The 20293-nt window shown below is 39.6% G+C and overlaps 2 protein-coding genes across 4 annotated transcripts in view; one reads left to right on the forward strand and one right to left on the reverse strand.

The window, feature by feature from the left end:
- The first annotated feature begins 203 nt into the window (after positions 1–203).
- On the forward strand, positions 204–8400 carry vstm4a (V-set and transmembrane domain containing 4a). 2 transcript variants are annotated; one of them, XM_058650815.1, is made up of 8 exons: positions 204–573; positions 1599–2054; positions 5423–5476; positions 5587–5694; positions 5868–5901; positions 6263–6411; positions 6986–7053; positions 7814–8400. In XM_058650815.1, the coding sequence occupies exons 1-8, from the start codon at positions 525–527 to the stop codon at positions 7964–7966; spliced, it is 1071 nt and encodes a 356-aa protein (XP_058506798.1). In that variant the 5' UTR covers positions 204–524; the 3' UTR covers positions 7967–8400. The 2 variants fall into 2 exon arrangements, with proteins under 2 accessions (XP_058506798.1, XP_058506797.1); XM_058650814.1 differs by having other exon boundaries at positions 5587–5693; positions 5864–5901.
- A 2239-nt stretch (positions 8401–10639) lies between these two features.
- wdfy4 (WDFY family member 4) overlaps positions 10640–20293 on the reverse strand; it is a 38489-nt gene continuing 28835 nt past the window's right edge. Inside the window, exons 52-65 of one of the 2 annotated variants that reach the window (XM_058651420.1) lie at positions 20054–20173; positions 19813–19936; positions 19609–19730; positions 18136–18286; positions 17270–17361; positions 15848–16057; positions 15639–15753; positions 14182–14339; positions 13593–13751; positions 13322–13501; positions 12922–13104; positions 11860–11947; positions 11061–11190; positions 10640–10932 (exon numbers count right to left, since the gene is read on the reverse strand). In XM_058651420.1, coding sequence (XP_058507403.1) covers positions 10869–10932; positions 11061–11190; positions 11860–11947; positions 12922–13104; positions 13322–13501; positions 13593–13751; positions 14182–14339; positions 15639–15753; positions 15848–16057; positions 17270–17361; positions 18136–18286; positions 19609–19730; positions 19813–19936; positions 20054–20173 — 1896 coding nt within the window. In that variant the 3' untranslated portion in view covers positions 10640–10868. Of the gene's footprint in view, positions 10933–11060; positions 11191–11859; positions 11948–12921; positions 13105–13321; positions 13502–13592; positions 13752–14181; positions 14340–15638; positions 15754–15847; positions 16058–17269; positions 17362–18135; positions 18287–19608; positions 19731–19812; positions 19937–20053; positions 20174–20293 lie in introns of those variants that run through there. The other variant, XR_009242241.1, reaches the window with a different exon arrangement.

The raw sequence follows: 20293 nt of genomic DNA on the forward strand, positions 1-20293 counted from the left end.
TGACCAGCAACCTTTCCTCCTTGTATTTATTTTTATTTTTTTGGCAGATGCAACAAAAGCATTGCCCCTTTACTGTGAGAGGAACTTGACTTAGACTGAGTAAATGCATTTTCAGCACTTTAATGTGAAAGCTTTTCAAAATCACACACACACACACACACACAAACCACGAGACTTGACCATCGCTTTAGAGTTCTGGGGTTTTGGGACCTGGTCCAAGACTCCTCACAGAAACACAGGAAATGACATTTCCTACATTCTGCAGGACACACAGACAGAGAGAGAGGGAGACAGAGACAGAGAGAGGGGGGAGAGAGAGAGAGCACTGGGAGAGTGAGTGGGAGTTTCTAAGTGGGAACAGAACATTTACTGTTTCATATTACACAAAAGTTGGGAAAGAGGAGAAGAGTCAATGGTGGATAAGGGTTCTGTTGGGTCGTCGTAGTCAGACTCTATCTTGAATGTAGCTGCTTGTTAAAGTGCTGTGCAGTCGTCTGGGTTTATGGATTCGCTGACTGTGGAAAATGTACTTCTCTATAGTGGTCCTTGTCCTGACTAAGGCTCTGGTCACAGGTAAGTTTCCTCTTTAACAGCACGTGCAAAACGTAGGTCAGACTGAGAGCAAGCATGCAGAGAAGATGTTTTATGTGCTAACCTGCTGGTCAGAGATGCAACGTTGTAGAACCATACATTTGAGGAAACTTTGGCATGAAAATAAAGTCAAAAAAGTACAAAGTAACAAAGAAAAGTTGCATGTCATTGTCACATGAATGGTAATATGGACATTTTAAATGTGCTTTTGATTTAAGGGAACCTGGTGAGTTATGCAAGTTTGTTGTGAGAAAACCCTTTACTTTTAAGTGTTAGTTGGGGTCTTAGACATTAAAAGGTGAAGGACAGAGCCTGAGGGAGATTCTTGACTTCACACAGCAGAAGACCAGACGTCAACAACAACAAAAAAAACAGCAAAGGCTGCCCAGATGGTCCCTCTTATGTTGTCGTGTCTCTCTACTGAAGATGAATGTTTCTTACCTGTAGACCTTCTCTGATCACACATATTGTGTCCAGACCTGGTCCAGACCCAGTGTCTGACAGACTTGACTCTGAGTTAGCAGTAAAACACAACTAACTCCAGGAGCTTTGCTTCTTCCCCCCCCCCCCCCCCCCGCCCCCCCCCGCCCCGCTCTATTGTTATTATGAACTACATTCCCACCCAGTGATGGAATGACATTTGCCATAAAAGTGGAACCAGTGATAGTGTGAGCTCCATAAATCTAAGAGGCCATTATGAGTGTGTGTGTGTGTGTATACACTTACTTTGTCTAAATGCCACAATTATGTCTAATGGGGAGGAAATCAAACATCATGCGAAAATGAAGACAGACTTTTTCCATGTGTGGTTCATCACCAACTCATTTGAAAGTCAGGGAGGAGTCACTCGGGCCACCAGATCATAGCACTCTTGTGTGGTTAATTGTTTTCATTTGTAAATACAACACATACATAAAATAAACTAGAGTAAAAGAAACATAAATACAAAAAAATATTTAACCCTTAGCTTAAGGCATAATATATAAATATGTGTTTTGTTTCAACAGAGGTATGTCACGCCCTGAATGTGACCGTGACCCCTGGACCTATTGTCATGGTAACAGAGAAAGACAACTTGACTCTGTCCTGCCTGGTATCTCAGAGGAAGAGGAGCAACAGTGTTCTCATCCTGCGCTGGTTCTTCTCTCCTCCTGCTGCTCCCACTCCCATCCCTCCTCCTCCTCCCTCCTTGTCTCCCTCTCCACCTGCCACCGAGTCCTCTCAGTTTCTCATCGTGAAGATGGGTATCAAGAAGATGAAGCTGTACGGTAACTACACCCGTCGTTTCCCGTCACCAAAGTTCCGCTTGTATGAGGACACAGAGGGAGAGCGCTACCGGCTGCAGATGTTCAGTGCGACGGGGACAGACCAGGGTTTCTACACCTGCAGAGTGCAGGAGATCCGCAAACACAGGAACACATGGAGAGCATCGTCCAATGGTAGCAGCACCACTCAGCTCACAGGTAACATCAGGAGTACAACACAAACACATTTTCCTCTTCAGGTGCCTTTTGTCTGTGGAAAGATATGAGGCCGCAGAGATTTGAGAGATTCTGCCAGTTTGTCAGCTCACAAAATACTTTAGTAATAATTTAAATTATTTAGTTTTAAGACATTTTCCCATAAACACATGCTCTCTAGGTGTCCTCGAGTAAAAGGCTGTTCAGGTGTGGGACTTTGTTGTGTGCTGGGGGTTCAAATTAGACAAATTTATTTATTTATTATTTATTTGCAAAATCGCCTCCCCACACACAGCAACTGCAAATAAGGCTGATCATTTGTCTTATATAAATTATACCGGATATAAACAGGGGCGTAAAAAATATATATACACAGATGCACCCGCATTCCTTAACATACACAAAGATATAATACAAATTCTTAGACACAGGTCAGGGAACATTAACACATATAATATATACAAATTAAAATAATAGAGAAATTCAGATTTTGCTGATTTTATTGTAATAACATTTCCATTTTCATTTGATCAAATGAGATTTCAACTGCACATGGTTCAGGTAGATGTTGTTTCTACTCAAATTAAAACATTTACACAACCATTGTCGCTGACATGAAAAGGTCAAACAACTGTTTTTCTGTGTGTGTGTGTGTGTGTAATTACTCTGAAAATGTTTTCCATGGAATACTCATTTCCAGGGATTTTCCCCTTACAGCCGCACATTCAGTGTTGGCATGCCGTTGTCTGCCAGTAGAAATGACTGAAATAAAGGAAAAGCAGCAGCTTTTATTTAAAGGGGTAAAAGGGTGAACAGAAACGAGTTGCACGTATTCTTTGACTCTGTAATGGAGCCTGTGTGTGTTTCAGCGTGACCCCAGTTCTCTGGCATTTCCATGTCAAAACAATGAGCTCACACAGCCAAACCACACTCAACAATATCACGCTGTGTGTGTATTAGCATGAGGAGTAAAAGGTAGAGTGTTGCTGAGTTAGATTTTTAATTTTTTTAACTGGGAGAAGCAGTAACCTGTTTTCCCTCAAAAACTCAAAAACACTGAAAGACATGACGTCAGGGTTGACTGTAACGCTAGACTCAGGGGAAAATTCACTTTCAAATCCAGTTATTTAGCCTGTGCCAAGCTTCCTGCAGATATCAACAGTAAACGACCTGAAAAAAGTCAGGAAAAGTACCTTTTTTGAAAAGGTTTAAGACATTTGTTACTGTTGGATAAAGATTGAAAGGTCCAGTGTCTGAGACCTAGTGACATCTAATGGTGAGACTGCAGATAGCAACCAAAAGGAAGACTCCTCCACTCACCCGTCCCATTTCCAAGCACATTAGGGAACTACAGTGGCCTTCACATAGCAGAAAGGATGTAAACACTCTGTCTTTATATGTGTTGGAAGAGTCATTTCTCGTTTATATAGTAAGCTCCTACTTCAACATTCAAAATGTATGCTTTGGCTTGCTCGTCCATTCTGGCTGCTAAAGAAACATGATGCCGTAAGAGCTTCCATCATGTAAGGCCTTCACCTAAAGTCATTATAAAAGGCTTATTCTAAGGCTAAGGAAACCAAATGATATTTACTTTTATAAAAATACATATGGGTTGTATGTATATTGATTTTCTGCCAATAAACTCTCCCGAATGCTACAGACTGAACCTGTGAGATGTAAGGATGCTGACATATTGTGTGGTATGTGGTTACACCTGAATTATTCAAACGGTTAACCTTTCAGTAGTCCGTCTAGAAAGTTTAAGTGAGACACAGCCGTCCAGTAACGCCCTGCCCTATATTCAGGGAAACGTCCCGCTGAGGAAGCCACACAACCTCAGGCATTTCTGACATGCATCTGGCCACAGAACCAGAAAACACAAGAGCTGACATTATAAGGGTAAACAAAGAAAACAGAGTGGCGCTCTAACTTTAATCCAGGGAAACCCCTCAGTCAGCAGAGCTCAGAGCAAAAGCCCACAGCCCACTCAGATCACTGGACTACTCGTAAAAGATTTTCCACAGAGGGAAGATCTTGAATCCCAACTCCAGACTTAATGGTTGAACACTTTCCGCTTTCATTCTGCACTGTTAGGCTAAAGTCTCGCTTCTCTCTGGCATCAGGTTTCGAAACCCCAGTTCTTCAGTGGAACGCTGACTTCGCTGCATTCCGTCTTATAGCTCAACTGGGGAAAGCAGATGAGCCTAAATATTGGTTTTTGGCTCTTTGTGAAAAGCCATATTTTTCAGATTAACTCTTTTGCAGCCACTGGTGCAGACATATGTGTACAACGTGAACTGTGATATCTCCCCAACAGCTGACCTGTTCACCTCAGGCTACATGCAGTGAGCAGATGTTGGGTTTTAGCGCGTTGTTACTCGCACTGTGAAGGTCAGATACTGTATGTGGTCGTCAACACATGACTGTTACATATCGGCTGTCCCCTGATCATGTACATGTGAAAGTCACTTCCACTTTTCCACAATTATCGTATAGCATGAAATGATTGAAACACTTTTAAGTGAAAGATGGATGTGATGGCACACATGTACACACGTTCCTCCACTGTCCTTTCATGTCACATACTGAAGTGGCACAAGTTTGATTTTTTTTTAAATCAGAATTGATTTCTGTGTCCTAAAAAAAATCTGACCTGAGTCACAACAATTGAGAAAATTCAGATCGGAGTCTTTCCAGCCTGGATCAGATTCCCGGTAACTGTCTCATATGTGACTTAGTTCTGCTCTTTTTCTTCGTGACAGCATAAACAGCGCGTTAAAATGAAAAAGACCACATTCCATTTGTATTATCTGAAGTGACGGCCTGAGTGTGATAGTCAGACCGAGCGTTTGTCTCGAAACGGGCGAGAAGTCAATTAGTTAATATCTTATCATTTCTTATTAATTGGTTATCAACCTGTGTTTTAACAGACATATTAAAATCTCATTAAGGCGAGCAGAGAGAGAGATGGTAATTTATGTACATAGCCTCTCGTCTCTCCTTGTTAAATACCCCTGACCTATACACAGCCCATTATTCATTTGTAAATACTGACAATGACTTCCTTCTTCTTCTTCTTGTCACAGTGAAAACTGTAACGCACAGTTGTGACAGGACCAATAAAAGCAGGCGGACAATTTAAAGAGCAGCAGGGAGTCCAAGAACAATGGTGTGTGTGTGTGTGTGTGTGTGTGTTGGTTTGGCTGATAGTGCAGAGCTCTCCCTTCATGACGGCGGTTTTGATATTTCTAGAAACTGTTGTGGCTGCCTGATGTATTGGAACGGTGCCCTCGGACAACAGCAATTTACAAATATAAATATGTGGATAAGGTTTTTTTTGCTGATTCCTTCTCAAACAATTGTTTCCCCAGTGCACTTTACTCATGAGGAGGGCAGCAGCGAAGGAGTGTGGCGTTTATTATCAGGTACAGTTTTTCCTCTCGGACCCGCTGATCATTTCACCATGTAACAGCTTCAAAATGTTCTACTGTCTTTTTTCTTTCTATTTTAACGATCTACTGTCTCTGCTTTGTAGATGTGTATCTGTGCGCTGTGCTCATCTGTTCACTGGGATTGCTCTCCATCTTCCTGTTCACTCTGGTTCTCACATGCCAGTGTTTTTACAAAAGACACAGACTCAAAGGTAAAAAAAATATTACATATATACTGTACATATATACATATATATATATATAAATATATATATATACATTTATATATATATATATATATATAGTTGGTTTTCCAACAGTGAATTTGTGTCCTACACAAATGACTGTTTCACACAACATGATTTCTCCTCTGTTTTCTCTGCAGCCAGTTACCTTCTTGTCAAGTGTCCAGAAAGCAGGTATATACAATAATAAATTATAAATAATTATTAATTAATTATTATAGTTTATACAAATGTGAATTGAATCATTTTAATGAAGCATGTTTCACAATGTCCTAAAATCACAATTCAAGCCACAAAGTTTAGTTAAATTGGATAACTCTTCAGTTTTATTTTTATTATTATTATTATTATTATTATTATGTTTGTAATTCCTAAATTATTGTTGTAATCTGTCTTTTGAAGTTTTAATTATGACACGTGTTGCTGACCTCTGACCTTGTAAAAGACATCTCAATCTCAATGGGACTAAACCGGGTTAAATAAAAAAACAAAAATGATGTATATTTAACCCTAATTAAAAGTCTGCTCCTTACAGCTCAGGAGAAACCGTAACCAGCTCCAGCAGCACCTCCAGTTCCTCTCCCAGAGTGCAAAGGAAAGACACAAGACATAAGACTGACAGACGAGTCATCGTGCCACCACCTAAACTACCTGTAGCTCCACCACCGCACATACCGGCCGAAGGTAAAGAGGCATTTGATTCGTTTTCACATGCTCTGGTCTCAGATTGTTTCATCTGAAGGTTTTTAGAATAGAATACGAGTCTGAAGAGGCAAATGTTCAGGGGAAAAACATAATTAGGTTGACAATAATTTTATGCAACCAAGATGAACCATTTTTATGAACTAATCTTCAGGGAAACGACAGTGGCTCTGTGTCAAAGTAGACGATAGTTTAGTTCCCTAAGTTTGACTTTCTCCTCAAATTCTAAACACACTGCAGGCGATAGAAAGAAAAGGAATTAGCAGGTAAAGAAAACATTAAATGAAGATATACAGCAAATGCAAAAGCAGAAAATTAAATCTGAAGCATAATTCAAAGCCAGTGACAAACACATCAGCAGAGAGATTAGCAGAAGACAGAGTGATAATAAAACTTTGTAGCGTGTAACGTTGAAATCTTTGCTCGTTGTACTAAGTTAACTGAACACGGCAGGATAGAAGTCTTGATTTTGACATCAAAAGAAACACTCATGTTTGTGAATTCATTTCCTTCCTGGCTGTTGTTTTGAGTCAATTAAATTTGTCTCTGCTTTTAGTGCCTGTTGCTGCAAAGAGACCTCGAAAGCCGAGAAGGTTAAAGACTCAGCCGAGGAGATCTGCTGCAGTGAGTCTCCCTCATCACACACACACACACACGCGCGCTCCGTTATTCCTCCGTCTGCTGCTGTACAACACTGTGATATGAACTTAATTGTAAAAATGTATTTATTAGCATTTTTAAAATATCTTTTTCTATGCACAGTTGTTATTGAGAAACATACAAGAGGGAATTTGTCTCATGACTGCGTGATTGTCTACAGCAGTTTATTGCCATCGCTTCATTCAGTTATGAGCTTGATAATTCTATTTAGCTTTATTGCTTCTCAAACACAATTATTTATTTAGAGTGCTTCATTGGTTTTATATCTACAATAAAAGTGTCAAACAAGTACATACAGAAGAAAACTACTCAAACTAAGGATCATTAGTACCTCTCCTGATGCCGTTCTTGTGATTTTGGAGTGGGATTTTGCTCCAGAGATGTGAGCATTTCTTGTGCACTCACATACTGATTGAATTAGTACAGCCAAGGAATCCCTTTGTACTGAATGAGTAAACTGAATCATCCAAGAGGTCGAGCAAACCCTGTAAACACATAGCCTCTGCAGCTTAGAAACACTTCAGAGATTATTTACCTCCGAAAGTGAAACAATGCTGTCTTCTAAGAAAGATTTAATGCAGACAAGATGCGTAGTGGGAGAATATGAAATGTTTATATCCAACACTTGCCTTTTCAAGACAGCGGGGATTTTAGGCCTCATCTGTGAGCTAATGTTCTCTCTCCTGCTTCCACCCCCTCCCTCTCTCTCTCTCTCTCCCTATAGCCCCGAGTATCACAGGAGGACAGTCTGACATATGCAGAACTAGAGCTGGTGAGACCGAGGCCGGAGCCACAAGCCTCCTCCAGTCCTGACCCCGCACCCTCAAGCCCGGACACAGTGTACGCTCAGATCCTCTTCCAGGAGAAACAGCTGTGAACGCAGCAGCTTGGTGCCTCATATGGCAAAGATTCAGTTCTCAAAACTGAGCAAAGTGGCACCAAAAAGGACTATATTTATGAACTATCAGTACGGCATTTAGCATTTGTTTTTTTGGCTGTAAGTTACAGCTGTTGGTAATGAGGCTTTTGTGTTTCCTCAGTGCTGTTCCATTCCAGCGCAGCAGTTTTTTGGGTCTTATAATTCAGTTGTTTTTTTTGTTGGCATTGCTGGCCTGTGAGCCAGATGTTTATAAGAATGTTGTTACTGGTAACCATTCTGTATAAACTCAGGAGACTGTGGAAAGAAACCGTTGCCCAGGCTCTCTTTTACTGCCATGTCATAAGGCACTTGTGACACCAAGCCTTTTAACTGCATTTACAAGTATAGCACTAATAAACAGAACTAATAAACGTATGCCTGGGAAAGATTCATATCAATGTATCTGCAAATCATCTGTTCAAAGGCTGAGTTGTCAGATTTGAAATAATGTGTCTGGGGTCACAACCAAGATCTGTTTTAAATGACAGGAAAAATGAAAACATGATATTGCAAACAGCTGTAGAGCACAGTCAGTGACTGACAAACAAGCGGAGAAATGAGTGTGAGTTCTGTAATCTGTTCAGGGGAACACAACGTTTTACTAAAAACATTTTTGTTCTTTGGGGCTGAGAGTGATGAGGACAAATGTAAGGCTGCAGTTCAGTATAATGAACTGAAACCGAGGGACGTAAGTAGCCTGCATCTGTCCACGAGTAATACTCCAGCCAGCACTTCTAAAGCTCAGTGATGAAACTGATTTATGTAGTTTGCTTTAATCCATGTATATAAATGACAATGTGGTTTCAGTGCTTAGCTGCATGCCAGACAAACAAGACAAGAGACAAAAGGTGGGGGGAGAGGGAGTGTCTTCTGCTTTTCATTTCAGACTCTCATAGAGGCACAGACATAAACATGAATCCTGGCAGCAGCAGGCATTAACGCTCAAGTACCCAGTAAAGGTGAATGGTGTGAGCCATTTTGTGAAGGTCAGTGTGAGAAAAATGGGATGAAGATAGAGATGCATGGAGAAGGAATGATGCACATCCACTGCCTTCTCTCTGTGAGTGGGAGAGATTTTGAGAGAGAGATTGAGAGAGAGATTGAGAGAGAGAGAGAGAGAGAGAGAGAGATCATCCCCCATAGTTCAGATTCACTGACTAGGATGAACCTGCTAATGACTACATTTATTCAAATTAGACTAATTGTAATCATGGTTAATAATTAGCTTTACAGTGCATTATAATTGGGTTAGGCTACAAGATGGTTCTGCCTAGGTGCAATAATTTATTTGATTTAATTATTCTGAGGAACTCAGTGGTTTGACATTTCATATCATAAAACCAGCGGGGTAGAGAGAATGGAGATGGCCGTTGCCTTTAGAGAAGGTCATTGCTCGCTCTCTGGGAAAATTATGAGGACCATTTTCCACTCTATTAAGCTACTCCACTTAGCACAATTAGCCACACACACAAAGGTTAAAGAGAGAGACCTCTTGCTTTATGATAGAGAACAGTGGTGCATGTGCATGAGGGTGCAAGTGAGAGGCACAGGCAGAAAACAAGCCTCCACAATCTAACATCGTTTAAAATTCTAAATGACCTATTTTAACTTCAGCGCACTGATGTGGGGACTGTGTGTTGCGTTCAACTTTTCTTCCCGAGAGAAAGTTTGTCTCACTTTAAATGGGTCAGGTGATGTTGCTGTGGAGTGATTTCAGAGGCTGAAACAGTCCAATGTGGCTACGAAGGAATATCCGTCCTTGGTTAACCACGAACATTCCCCACAAAAAGCCTCAACAAGCAGAAAAGGATACTTTAACAAATCCTCCAATGCACTTGCATATGCTCGACATGATCACAATAAACGTGTTTAGGATCATGAATAAGAAATAGTCAAATACTCACATCCATTGATACATCTTCTATCGCTTTATCCTGGTGCCAATCCCAGCTGACATAGGGCGTGAAGGCCGGGATCACACCCTGGACAGGTCACCAGTCCATCACAGCGACACATAGAGACAAACAACCAGCCACTCTTTAAATACTCACATTGCGAGGCAAAGTCAAATTATGTGGAAAACCAACATCGGAATTCCAAGTAAACAATTCGACTAAACTAAAAACCTGACACACCACAAACATTCACCAGATAAAATGGTACATTTGTGCATGCTGTGTTTATAACAATCTGATGCTGGATGCAAAATGTGTGCTGCTACAGCACCAGATATTACACCACGAACATACACACTCTTGTTCATCAATCAAACGGTTCGGTTTGCTTCTACTTTCATTTTGCCGAGTTCAATCACAGGTTTTTGTTGTGTTGTGTCTTAACTGTGTCGGTACAGCAAGAATGTATTTAAATAACTGGAAGAGAAGAGTGTTTTTTTACATTATTTCTCTCATCAAAATCTTTTGAGTTTCACCATTTTTGTCTTACAAGAAAAGAAAATCTGACTGTGATTAATGTCTCTGCTGCAAGTGAGGCCTAGAACCAGTCTGTGCATGTTTTTTTGGACATATTGATGAATCCCAGGAGAAGCAAAATAAGATAATATCAAAATAAAAATTCAGATTTCAGACACAATCGAAATGACTAAGAATAACATGAGAAGATTCAGGCAAATGGCCATCAAGAATTTAATTCAAATGGGTGAAAATTCAGTATATACACACAAAAAAAACAATACAGTGTCTGAAACGTGGATGTAAAAAATATTGTAACGTTCCTCTTGGATGCATTCAGGAAAGCTAATATACAGCAGCTCTCATTCTCAGCTGGTGTCAGATGAATTCTCTGTGTCACCGTCTCTGTCTCTCTCAGGATATATGGTCAATAGAAATGTTGCTTCATATCACTCACAGGTCCAGGTGAAAACTCTGCCCCAGGCATCGCCTGCTAACAAAGTAGCATGGCTCCTGCACAGGAAAATAATGGTGTAAAAATGGAAAAATAAAACACACAAGCAAGTCAGAGCAAAAAAACAAAAAAAAACATAATAGTGAGTCATTCCTGTGCTCTTGTTGTGAATGATATTTAACTGTACCTGGACATGGCCAGAGCTGTGATGGCTGGATTTATCTTGCAGTGGCGTTGTGACACTGTTCGACTTCTGTTAAGCTCTCGACACAACACCAGATGTCTTTTCCAGCCTTTATCCGGGAGCAGGCCACTCACTGTGGATAGATCATGACAATACATCATCCTCCTCCATCTATTACAGAGTCACTGTCTGCAACTCAATCTGTGGTACCCACAGAAACAACAACAACAAAAAAGGCGACAAATTACCTGTGCATTAACACAGCTTTTATCTGCAGTTAGCAGGCTGTTAAACAGAGGAAAAAATATCCCTCAAAAATAAACGCCTCAGTGTTACGTAAAGACTTGTCTCGATGTAATTTGCAAAGCATAATACTCCTATGAGGTGATGCGAGGCTGTAACCAACGTATGCCAAATTGGATCTGGGTATTATTGCTTTCTAAATTATACACGCACACACACGTCAGCAGAATTACTCATCAGTGTTTACTGCCTCTATGTTTAATAACTTTATGACAACATAATTTCAGCTAGCCCTAACGCTAGTGAGAGATGGGGGTAAGCGTTACAATCTCTCATCTGGAAACCACGCTGTCTAGCTTTGAAATGAGCGCTTAAAAAAATAATCATCTTACACTTCAGGATTTATCTAATTAAATAATGATGGGTTTCTTTTTGAGACAAGAAACCGTTGCATCACAGAGAGTCTTCGGGTTGTGCTTGTGTCAGCCTCTGTTATTATCTGTGTTGTTTTAAATACAGCACCTACAAGCATATCCGGTCCTACTGACAGCAACATTACCGTCTCTCTCCACTCGGTCATGCCCTGGGGACACAGGCTCTTCTGGAGGGCCAGGTAATTGTGTTCTGGTGTACTCCGTCTTCCATATCTGGATGAGAGACACATAACGAGTGGCAAAATCAGACATAATTCAACATAATAACAAAACGTGCGCGCACACACACACGCTCCAGTACACACACACACAATCCATAACTCAAAGTAATAATAAAGTAATAATACCATTTGTGTATGTGTTGTGCATGTGGCACGGACACCGAGTGAAGCCTAATTTAGAGTTTACAGCTTTGATTGCATAGAGGCACCACATGTTTATAATAATCCTATGCAAGGACAGTCAGTCTCCAACACAACCCATATGCTGTTATTAATACCGTGATGGACATTCAAACAGCCACCAGCAGAGGGAAATACCACAACAGTGACTGTTATAGTTGAATACTGTACAATACATAACACAAATCTTCCTTCTGATCTACACTGCCCTGCCAAAAATACTCTAATAATGTGTTAGTGTCTCCCATATGGGGGCAGTGTTATGATCTGTGGTTGCTTCAGGTCAAAAGTCAGCCAACTCCCTAAATAAATTTGATTAGAGATTTTTTTGTTTTTTTTTTGTTTTAGAAAAGCTTTTAAGCATTAGTAAAGCTTTAGTTATTTTAATATTTACTGTGTTGTCGTTTTAAAACAAGATGAAGCATTAATTGACCCTATTAAAATATTAATTACTATACTCTAAGGCAAGGATGAGGATTTATAGATATGAATTATTTCCAATATATATTTATTACACTTTTTTTTAATTGCCATGGAACATTGAAAAATATTAAATTGCAGTCTTTGCAATTGGCTAAGTGCATTCTTTCTTGATTTGAAATCACCTTCATGTAGATTTAAATAAACATTGTGACACTACATAAGTGATGTCACGGCAAATGTGTGTAATAATCAAAGCCACATTTTGAGTGTGGGACATTTTTTAGTATCAAAGAAACAAACATTCTTTCTCATTTATGCAGCAAAAGCCATTGGGTTAGGGTTGTGGGTTATATATAGGGTTACCTGTATGATGCCGTCAGCACAGCCAGTAACAATGACGTTCCTGGAGTCCCATTCGTGACGCTGACTGAAGCTTACACACAGGATGTCTGTCCGAGGCTCAAAGGAAGTGTCAGTGCAGCTCAGCAGCTGACCCTTCATGGTCCACAGGTAGAGCACAGGTCCCGCACATGACGCAATCTCACCCTTTGACAGAGCAAAAAGGTGGTGACACCCATGTTATGTACAAAACATAGACACAGAGGATGTACATGTTGTCACACATGAGAATCCTCCCTTCCTAATGCTGTCATGCTGAATGAGAGGAGAACAACATAAAAACAGTGTGCCAAAAATGAAAAGAAGAAAGAAAGGAAGGAAAAGCATTTAGAGAATTACTGAGAAGATACTTTCGAGGACTCACAGTGAGTTCATTGATAGCCAGTGCAGAGACGCTGGTTGTGTGACCTGCTAACTGGGTGATGTAGCTGAGCTCCTCCATATCCCACAGAATACAGGTGAGGTCACGGGAGCCGCTCACAATCATGTTGTGGACCTCCGACACTGCCAGACACGTCACTGAATCTGTGTGACCGTATAATGGCTAAGGAGGGGAAGAAAATACGGTTTCAGAGTGTGTTTATACTACGTGTGTGGCAGTTTACTCTAGATGTAACTGTATATCTGTAACAAACCCGTCTAAGTTTCATGTGTGTGAGTTTATCCTTGTTGACTGTTACGTCCCACACACACACCACGGTGCTGGTTCCTGCAGTTATGACGGTCATCGAGTTAGGACAGGCTGCGCACAGTGTCGTGCCCCAGTCACATAAACTCTCACACACAGCAAAGGTCTAGGGAATAAACAAAAATAAGGACACCATCATGACACAGTTTATGTACACGTATTGGTCAATTTATTAGGTCAACTTGTTGAAGCCAATTTTTTTGCGCCGAAAACACATTGAACCTTGATATGATTAGCAGATAGTTTTGACATTATTTATTAAAATATGCAATTATATATACAGTATATGTATATATTTATTTTTTTAACCCAATAAGCTAATTAAACCGTCAACCCAATTCTCACATTCAAAATAGTTAGTAAATAGTAATACATTGCAATAGTCTTATTACAATTTGATTCAAAGAATTTTAGAGAATTTATTACTGGATAACTCCTTGAGATAAAGCATCTTGTTTCAGAGGGGGTCAAAAACTGATAGATTTTCAGTCCTAGAGGACTGTGTGATACAGCATCAATCCACACACATACTGTACCTTCTCTGTGACATAGTTTCCAAAGGCACAGCTGTTGTCAGGGAAACCCCAGCTGAAGAAGCAGGTTGACAGAGGCGACAGGAGGAGACGGTTCTTCTCCAGCACCAAGACCTCTTTTTCCAGACACAGTATTTGACCTACTGGGCCCCTCGATAGCTCTGCAGAGGGATTTACAGTGATACTGAGAATGGGTCACCAAGAACAAAAAGTTGTGAAAGAAAGTAAGGGATCGCCTTTTTTTTTTTTTGAAAAATATTTGAAATCCATATGCTGCTATAAAAAAAATCATAATGTAAAAAAAGTGACCTCATTCTTCCTTTAGTGTACTCGAATAAACTTGGCCAGCCGAATAAAGGTAATGGCTGCTCAAAAAACATCACATTAAAGAGTTTGGCAGCTCCGTAAACTTGTAAAGAATTTCATTAAATTGACCACTGAAAACTGGGCAATTAAAACAACTATTCCCAGGCTACATAAAGCTGAGCAAACCTCTGTTCTTCAGGGACACCTGCATCCCGGATAGTGCAAGTTGTCTGTGCATGTGTGCATGTGCGTGCATGAGCCAGTGAGAGAGATAGGCTGTAATTGTGCCCATAATTGACCTGTACATGCAGGAACAGGCAGAAATCATTACATACTTTCACCAGTTCTGCTTCTAAAATCCCCAGAAAGAACTTGTGCCTGCATTAGTCTCAGCGTTCCTCCTCCTATTCATCTCTATCTGCTTATTGATCAGATCAGACACTCAAAGATTTAATATGAAATGTAATATGCAGGAATCTCTCCCTGAGCATTCGCAGATTCATCTCCTCTCCCTCAGTGGGCCTGTAGGGATATTCAGATTATTAAGTAGGGCTCAGCGGAAGAGTCATCTCCATATTGTAGCTCTAACAGATCACTACCTCTACCCTTCTACAGTATAAATTAATCTATGGACATTCTCGCCCGGTTTCAACGATTCTCTTGAGACCAGGGAGCATCTTGTATATAATAATTGACATCAAATGGAGTGAAATAAAATAAAGGGGGAAGAATACACAATAGTACCAAATGCAGATGACTATAATTGATTGAATTTAGTTTACTCAGCAGAAAAATAGCATAGTTGATTCAGTACTTTGGAAATATTTGTTGATTATAAGGTTATATGATGATATATTAATACTTTTCTGTGTTGAGTATGCTAAAGATGAAGCTACAGCCCTTAGCCACCAAGCTTTGCTTTGCATAAAGACTGGAAAAGGAGAAAGGCCAGTGCAGAAGAAAAAAGAAAAGGCAAATAGAATCTCAAGAGGTAATGGTAGATAGCTGGGCTAATTTACCAGGCTGTCGCTTCATATTTAGTGCACAGGTATGAGAGTGGTGCCAATCTTGGCAGGAAAGCATATTTAGCAAAAGTCATTTAAGATTAAAATCAATTATTCTGCTATCTCCCATGTGCCATGATATGGCAGTACCTCTGAATGGCTGAGTCTTCAGTGTGTCCAGTCTAAAGAAAAATGGAGTCGGGTGAGGTGTTGATGAGCCGTCTTTCTTAGAGCCGAAGCGAGGTGGATGTGGTTTGGTGAAAAGCTAAGACGAAGAAGCAGATAACACATTTTTAAATAAAATATGATGCACGTGAGAAGTCAAGTATTTTTTGTCACACTTTTTTTTTTCTTTTCACCTGTTTGGGAACTTGACCAAAGTTGCTGACGTATCCCAATATTGTGCTCCTTATGAGGGGATCTTTAGGATTCTGTCGGCCTCTCTGGATGTAGAAGTAAGGATGGAAAGTGTTGACGCTTTCAACGGCAGCTGGACCTTGTTGCCGAAACCCATAAATGAGGTCGATCCACTGGTGGAGGTGGGAACTCACATAGTCACTTTCCAAGGCCTAAGGCAAAAAAAAAAAAAAAAGTGCAAAGGATTATTGCACAAACTCAGACCACCTATTTAAGGAACATTAAATATTGCTATACAGTATATGCATTGTGCAGTACAGTAAAGAAATACTGCAGTGTGCAGCTTTTATTGTTATTACAATCAGGCCAGAACCATCAGTCAAGCAGTTAATATGAGAGTTTAGAGAAACAAAAAACTTCTAGGAGAATACCAATCAAATTATTCAGGTACTGTATGATTTTTTCCGAAAGTCAATTTCAAAGTCCAGAGCAGCAGGAAGCTGCACAGCTGTGTTATGAGCATATCTTCATGTTAGAATTAAAGAATGGTTTCAGTTGAATTACACAGAGATTGGTTTTGAGGAGTTAATAAGGAAAACTGGGCATTATGACCAGCCATATGCGTGCACCCAATCTTAATAAACCCATTGTGGAACAGCCGAAAAGAAAAAAAAAGCACAGATCATAACAAGGAGATATTGTCCACAAGTTAATTTGTCTATGGAAGGAAAAAAAAACACAATCTTCTAAAGTCACTAATTTTATCAGAATGCTCGGCAATATGAGTAGTTCAGTAGATTACAGAGTGATAACCATCATAGTTGCCCCAGGAATGGAAAAAGGGAGGGTCACACACACAAGAAATCAGACCAACATGATCAGTTTTACCCTACACATGGAAAGTGATTAAAAAGAGAGAGAGAGCGAGAGCAAGAGCTGAGCAAAGAGAGAGACTATTCGGCCCATAAACAGCTGTCAGAAATAATGGCACAATGAAAAAGATCATGCCTTGTGTCTAGCCTGGACACTGTTAAATAGGCCGGTTGTCCTTCAGTGTCTTTCATCTGGATTTCTTTGCTTTTTCACACATTTGCATTTGATAAGAAGAACAACAGCTCTTTATATTTGACAACAGTCCGTGCTAGAAGAACCAAACGCAATGGTCTTTAAAGACTTGAACACACAAGACAGTGGCTGTTATAAATACGATCTGTCTCTTATACTTTGGTATAAAAGAATGGAGCGAAACAGAATGACAGCAAATAACTGTGTCAGTGGACTCTTGTGTTAAGATACTAAAGCAGTGCATTTTCTGTGTACATACAGACATTATTAGGCCTCTCTGCATGTAACAGGCCAGTCTGTCCAACTGCAACAGACAGGCATAGTGAGTGGGGGTCGGGGGGGGGGGGGGGGTCACTGACCTCTCGATGGATTCTAATGAACTCCTGAGGGTCACCTTTCGCCCATAGAGGCAGCTCCACATCTCCCAGAGCAGTACCATCCTCCATGCAGCCTGTAAAGATATGTATCTTTAAAAAACTGTGCTTTTAAAATATTAGAGAGCTGAAAAAGCACATGCACACATGAAGACAATAAAACTGGTGATATTTGAATGCTGTCAAAATCGTTGGAAAGACCAAAACCAAAATAGCAGGCTGTGTAGCCTGGAATGATCATTTTTCACTATTGCCTTCTTAAAACCTTCCCAATTATGACTGACTTACTGCACATACTGTAGTTTTTAAATTTAGTTTTGTTCAGTTCCAAATAAGAGATCAAACTGCTGTAAATACTCATAAATAGATTAAGATCAGGACTAAATATAAAAATAATGTACTGAATAATGTTTGCTAAAGACTACAGTGTCCTCCCAAAATGGGTTTATGGCTAAAAACCACAGAAAGAGTAAGAGGATACTGCGCAACAGTACGAAAATAGAGAAATATGTTGATTACTTGGAGCACTTAAAGGCCCAGTGTGTAAAATGTAGAATCACCTGATTGTATTCATTGTTGTTTTTCATTACATTATATGAGGACACCGCTGTTTTGGACCACCATGTTTTTACAGTAGCCCATCACTATATATGCTATATAACTGAAGACTACATAACTGCATAGGTTTGCAAACACACTTGGAAGGGAAGAGTGAGTGGTGTGGATATTCAGCGACAACAAGCCAATCACCAATAAAATGTGTTCAATTTTACACACTGTACTTTTAATAAATCTTAACAGGAAATCATATTTTCAATTATTTACTTAGATACATGATTTCAGAGGCTGACCTAGCTGGATGTTGTTGGAGTTGAGCAGGAAGTCAGGCAGGTAGAAGAACTCTGGGATCAGTTCTCTGACATCCCCCATGTTGTCTCTAGAGGCCGACTCCCACTCCTTCTTCACGCTGTAAAACATCCGCTCTGCGATATCAAAGCCTCCCTGTGAGGACAGACGGGGGGAACGACACTGTCAGAACCCTGAGAAAACTGATGAACCAGACTTGGAACAGGCATTTCAATCCAGCAGTCTTCTCCACTCTGTTTGGTGAACCACATACATTTTATTTTTCTTCTCTGCATTGTTTAAGCAGCGAACATTTGTTATTATTTGAAGGAAGCTTTTCATCTTTCTGTATAATTCCGTAATCCACGATTGAAATCTCATGAGGGAGAATGTAATTTAGAATAAAACAAAATAGTAAATAAACTCAGTAAACTTGGTTAGAGATGTAAATTCAGTTATGGATATTACCACACACCAGTTACTCGCTTTGGAAGACAAAAAAGCACCAGACTAACATCTTTATTGCTTTATTCTGACGATCAAATGCATGGCTTTTTATTCTAATGAATTGGATGCTGCATCCTAACATCAGTATGTGCTTCTTTACAATTCTTTTTTATTATTATTATTTGCATATATATTGAAATCTGAATAATCTAGTTTCTTTCCAAAAAAAAAAGCATTGAAAGAGGATCCGGACTGCTAAAAAAAATAGCTCATATTAGAGTTAAATGATTAGAAAGATTATGTTAAAAAATACATTTAAATAATAATGTGATGAGTGATGACTGTAAGTGGGCATCCTGGGTTTGCAGAAGGGCCTGTGTGTTACTGAGGAGACAGATTCTGTTATTTTTAGGAAAGAGTCCTACATGAGCAGTGATTACATTCACATTAGAATCTACATTATATTCTAAAATGTTATGTATTTATCACTCTAACTCTAATTTTTGTATTTTATTTGTGTATATTTGATTTTGTGTGTGAAATCTTAAAAGAGAGACTTAAAAGCTGTGATTTCAAATGGTCAGAAACCTTTTTTTATTTAGTTGTACTGATAAAATGTTGTCTAGAATACATTTTATTAATCATATTTTTATTTTATTATTTTGAATGCGATTAATGTATTTATTGTTAGGGAGCAATTAAACCAACAAATTAGGTTGTGTATCATTTTAAGTTAAGTCAATTTATCTTTTGTTATGGATTTATAAATTAAGAGTTTTGCAGCTTTAAAAGAATTAAATAGAATATAATAGAAAGCATTTTTGAGATGATACTACAACTACCCTAGTCAGTGCATTTTTAAAATCATGTTATGAAAATGACAGAAACAGAAACAAACGGGCACAACAAAATACTGCCAACTATCAAGACAGTTGTAAAAAATACACATAACAGTCATGAATTATTTCACTGGCAAAATAGTAGATTTGAGTCTGGTTGATTGTTGTTTTAAGTGCTTATAAAGGACTCACCTGCAGAGCCTGAAAAGTCTGTGAAAACGGCTCTATTCTGACAAGGAAGGAGGCCACGATGATGGCTGAGGAGTAGTGGGTGCAGTAGTGGCATTGTGCTGACATATCTCCTGCAGAGGGAACTAATTTAAAAAGTAGGGTGAACAAAGAGTACAGTCGGTGGGAAAGGTGAAAAGACGGAACAGTGACGAGCCAAACGGGTACCTTCACCCTCGCTGTTCTCCACCTCTTCATATCTCTGGATGAACCTCTGTTTCCTTTTCTCCGTCTGAGCTCCCATTGGTTTAGACAGATCCCGAAACGTTGCAGGATTTGACAGATCGAGAGTCTATTAAGGATGATGTGGCAAATGTTAATATGAAACATATACATTGTCTTGCTGTAACCATACCCATAGCATTTTAATACAATGGTGCCACGTTTGAAAAACGTGATATGCTACTACCTCTGACTGGTAGTCAGCTAAGACCCAGGGGAACACTGGATACTGCATCAGGTCATTGTATGTCCTCCCCGCGATGGTGTTCAGATGCATCAAGTACTCAAAGTTACTTATTTCCCCTTTCTAGACAAAACAAACGATAACAAAATACATATTCATAATTATTTAAAACCTATTGAACTTATTCATTCCTGATGTCAAAGCAAAAAACAACTCCAGCGGTAACTGCAACTCAAATACATG

This window comes from Solea solea, chromosome 15 (genome assembly GCF_958295425.1).
Source record: "Solea solea chromosome 15, fSolSol10.1, whole genome shotgun sequence".
Classification (NCBI taxonomy): Eukaryota; Metazoa; Chordata; class Actinopteri; order Pleuronectiformes; family Soleidae; genus Solea; species Solea solea.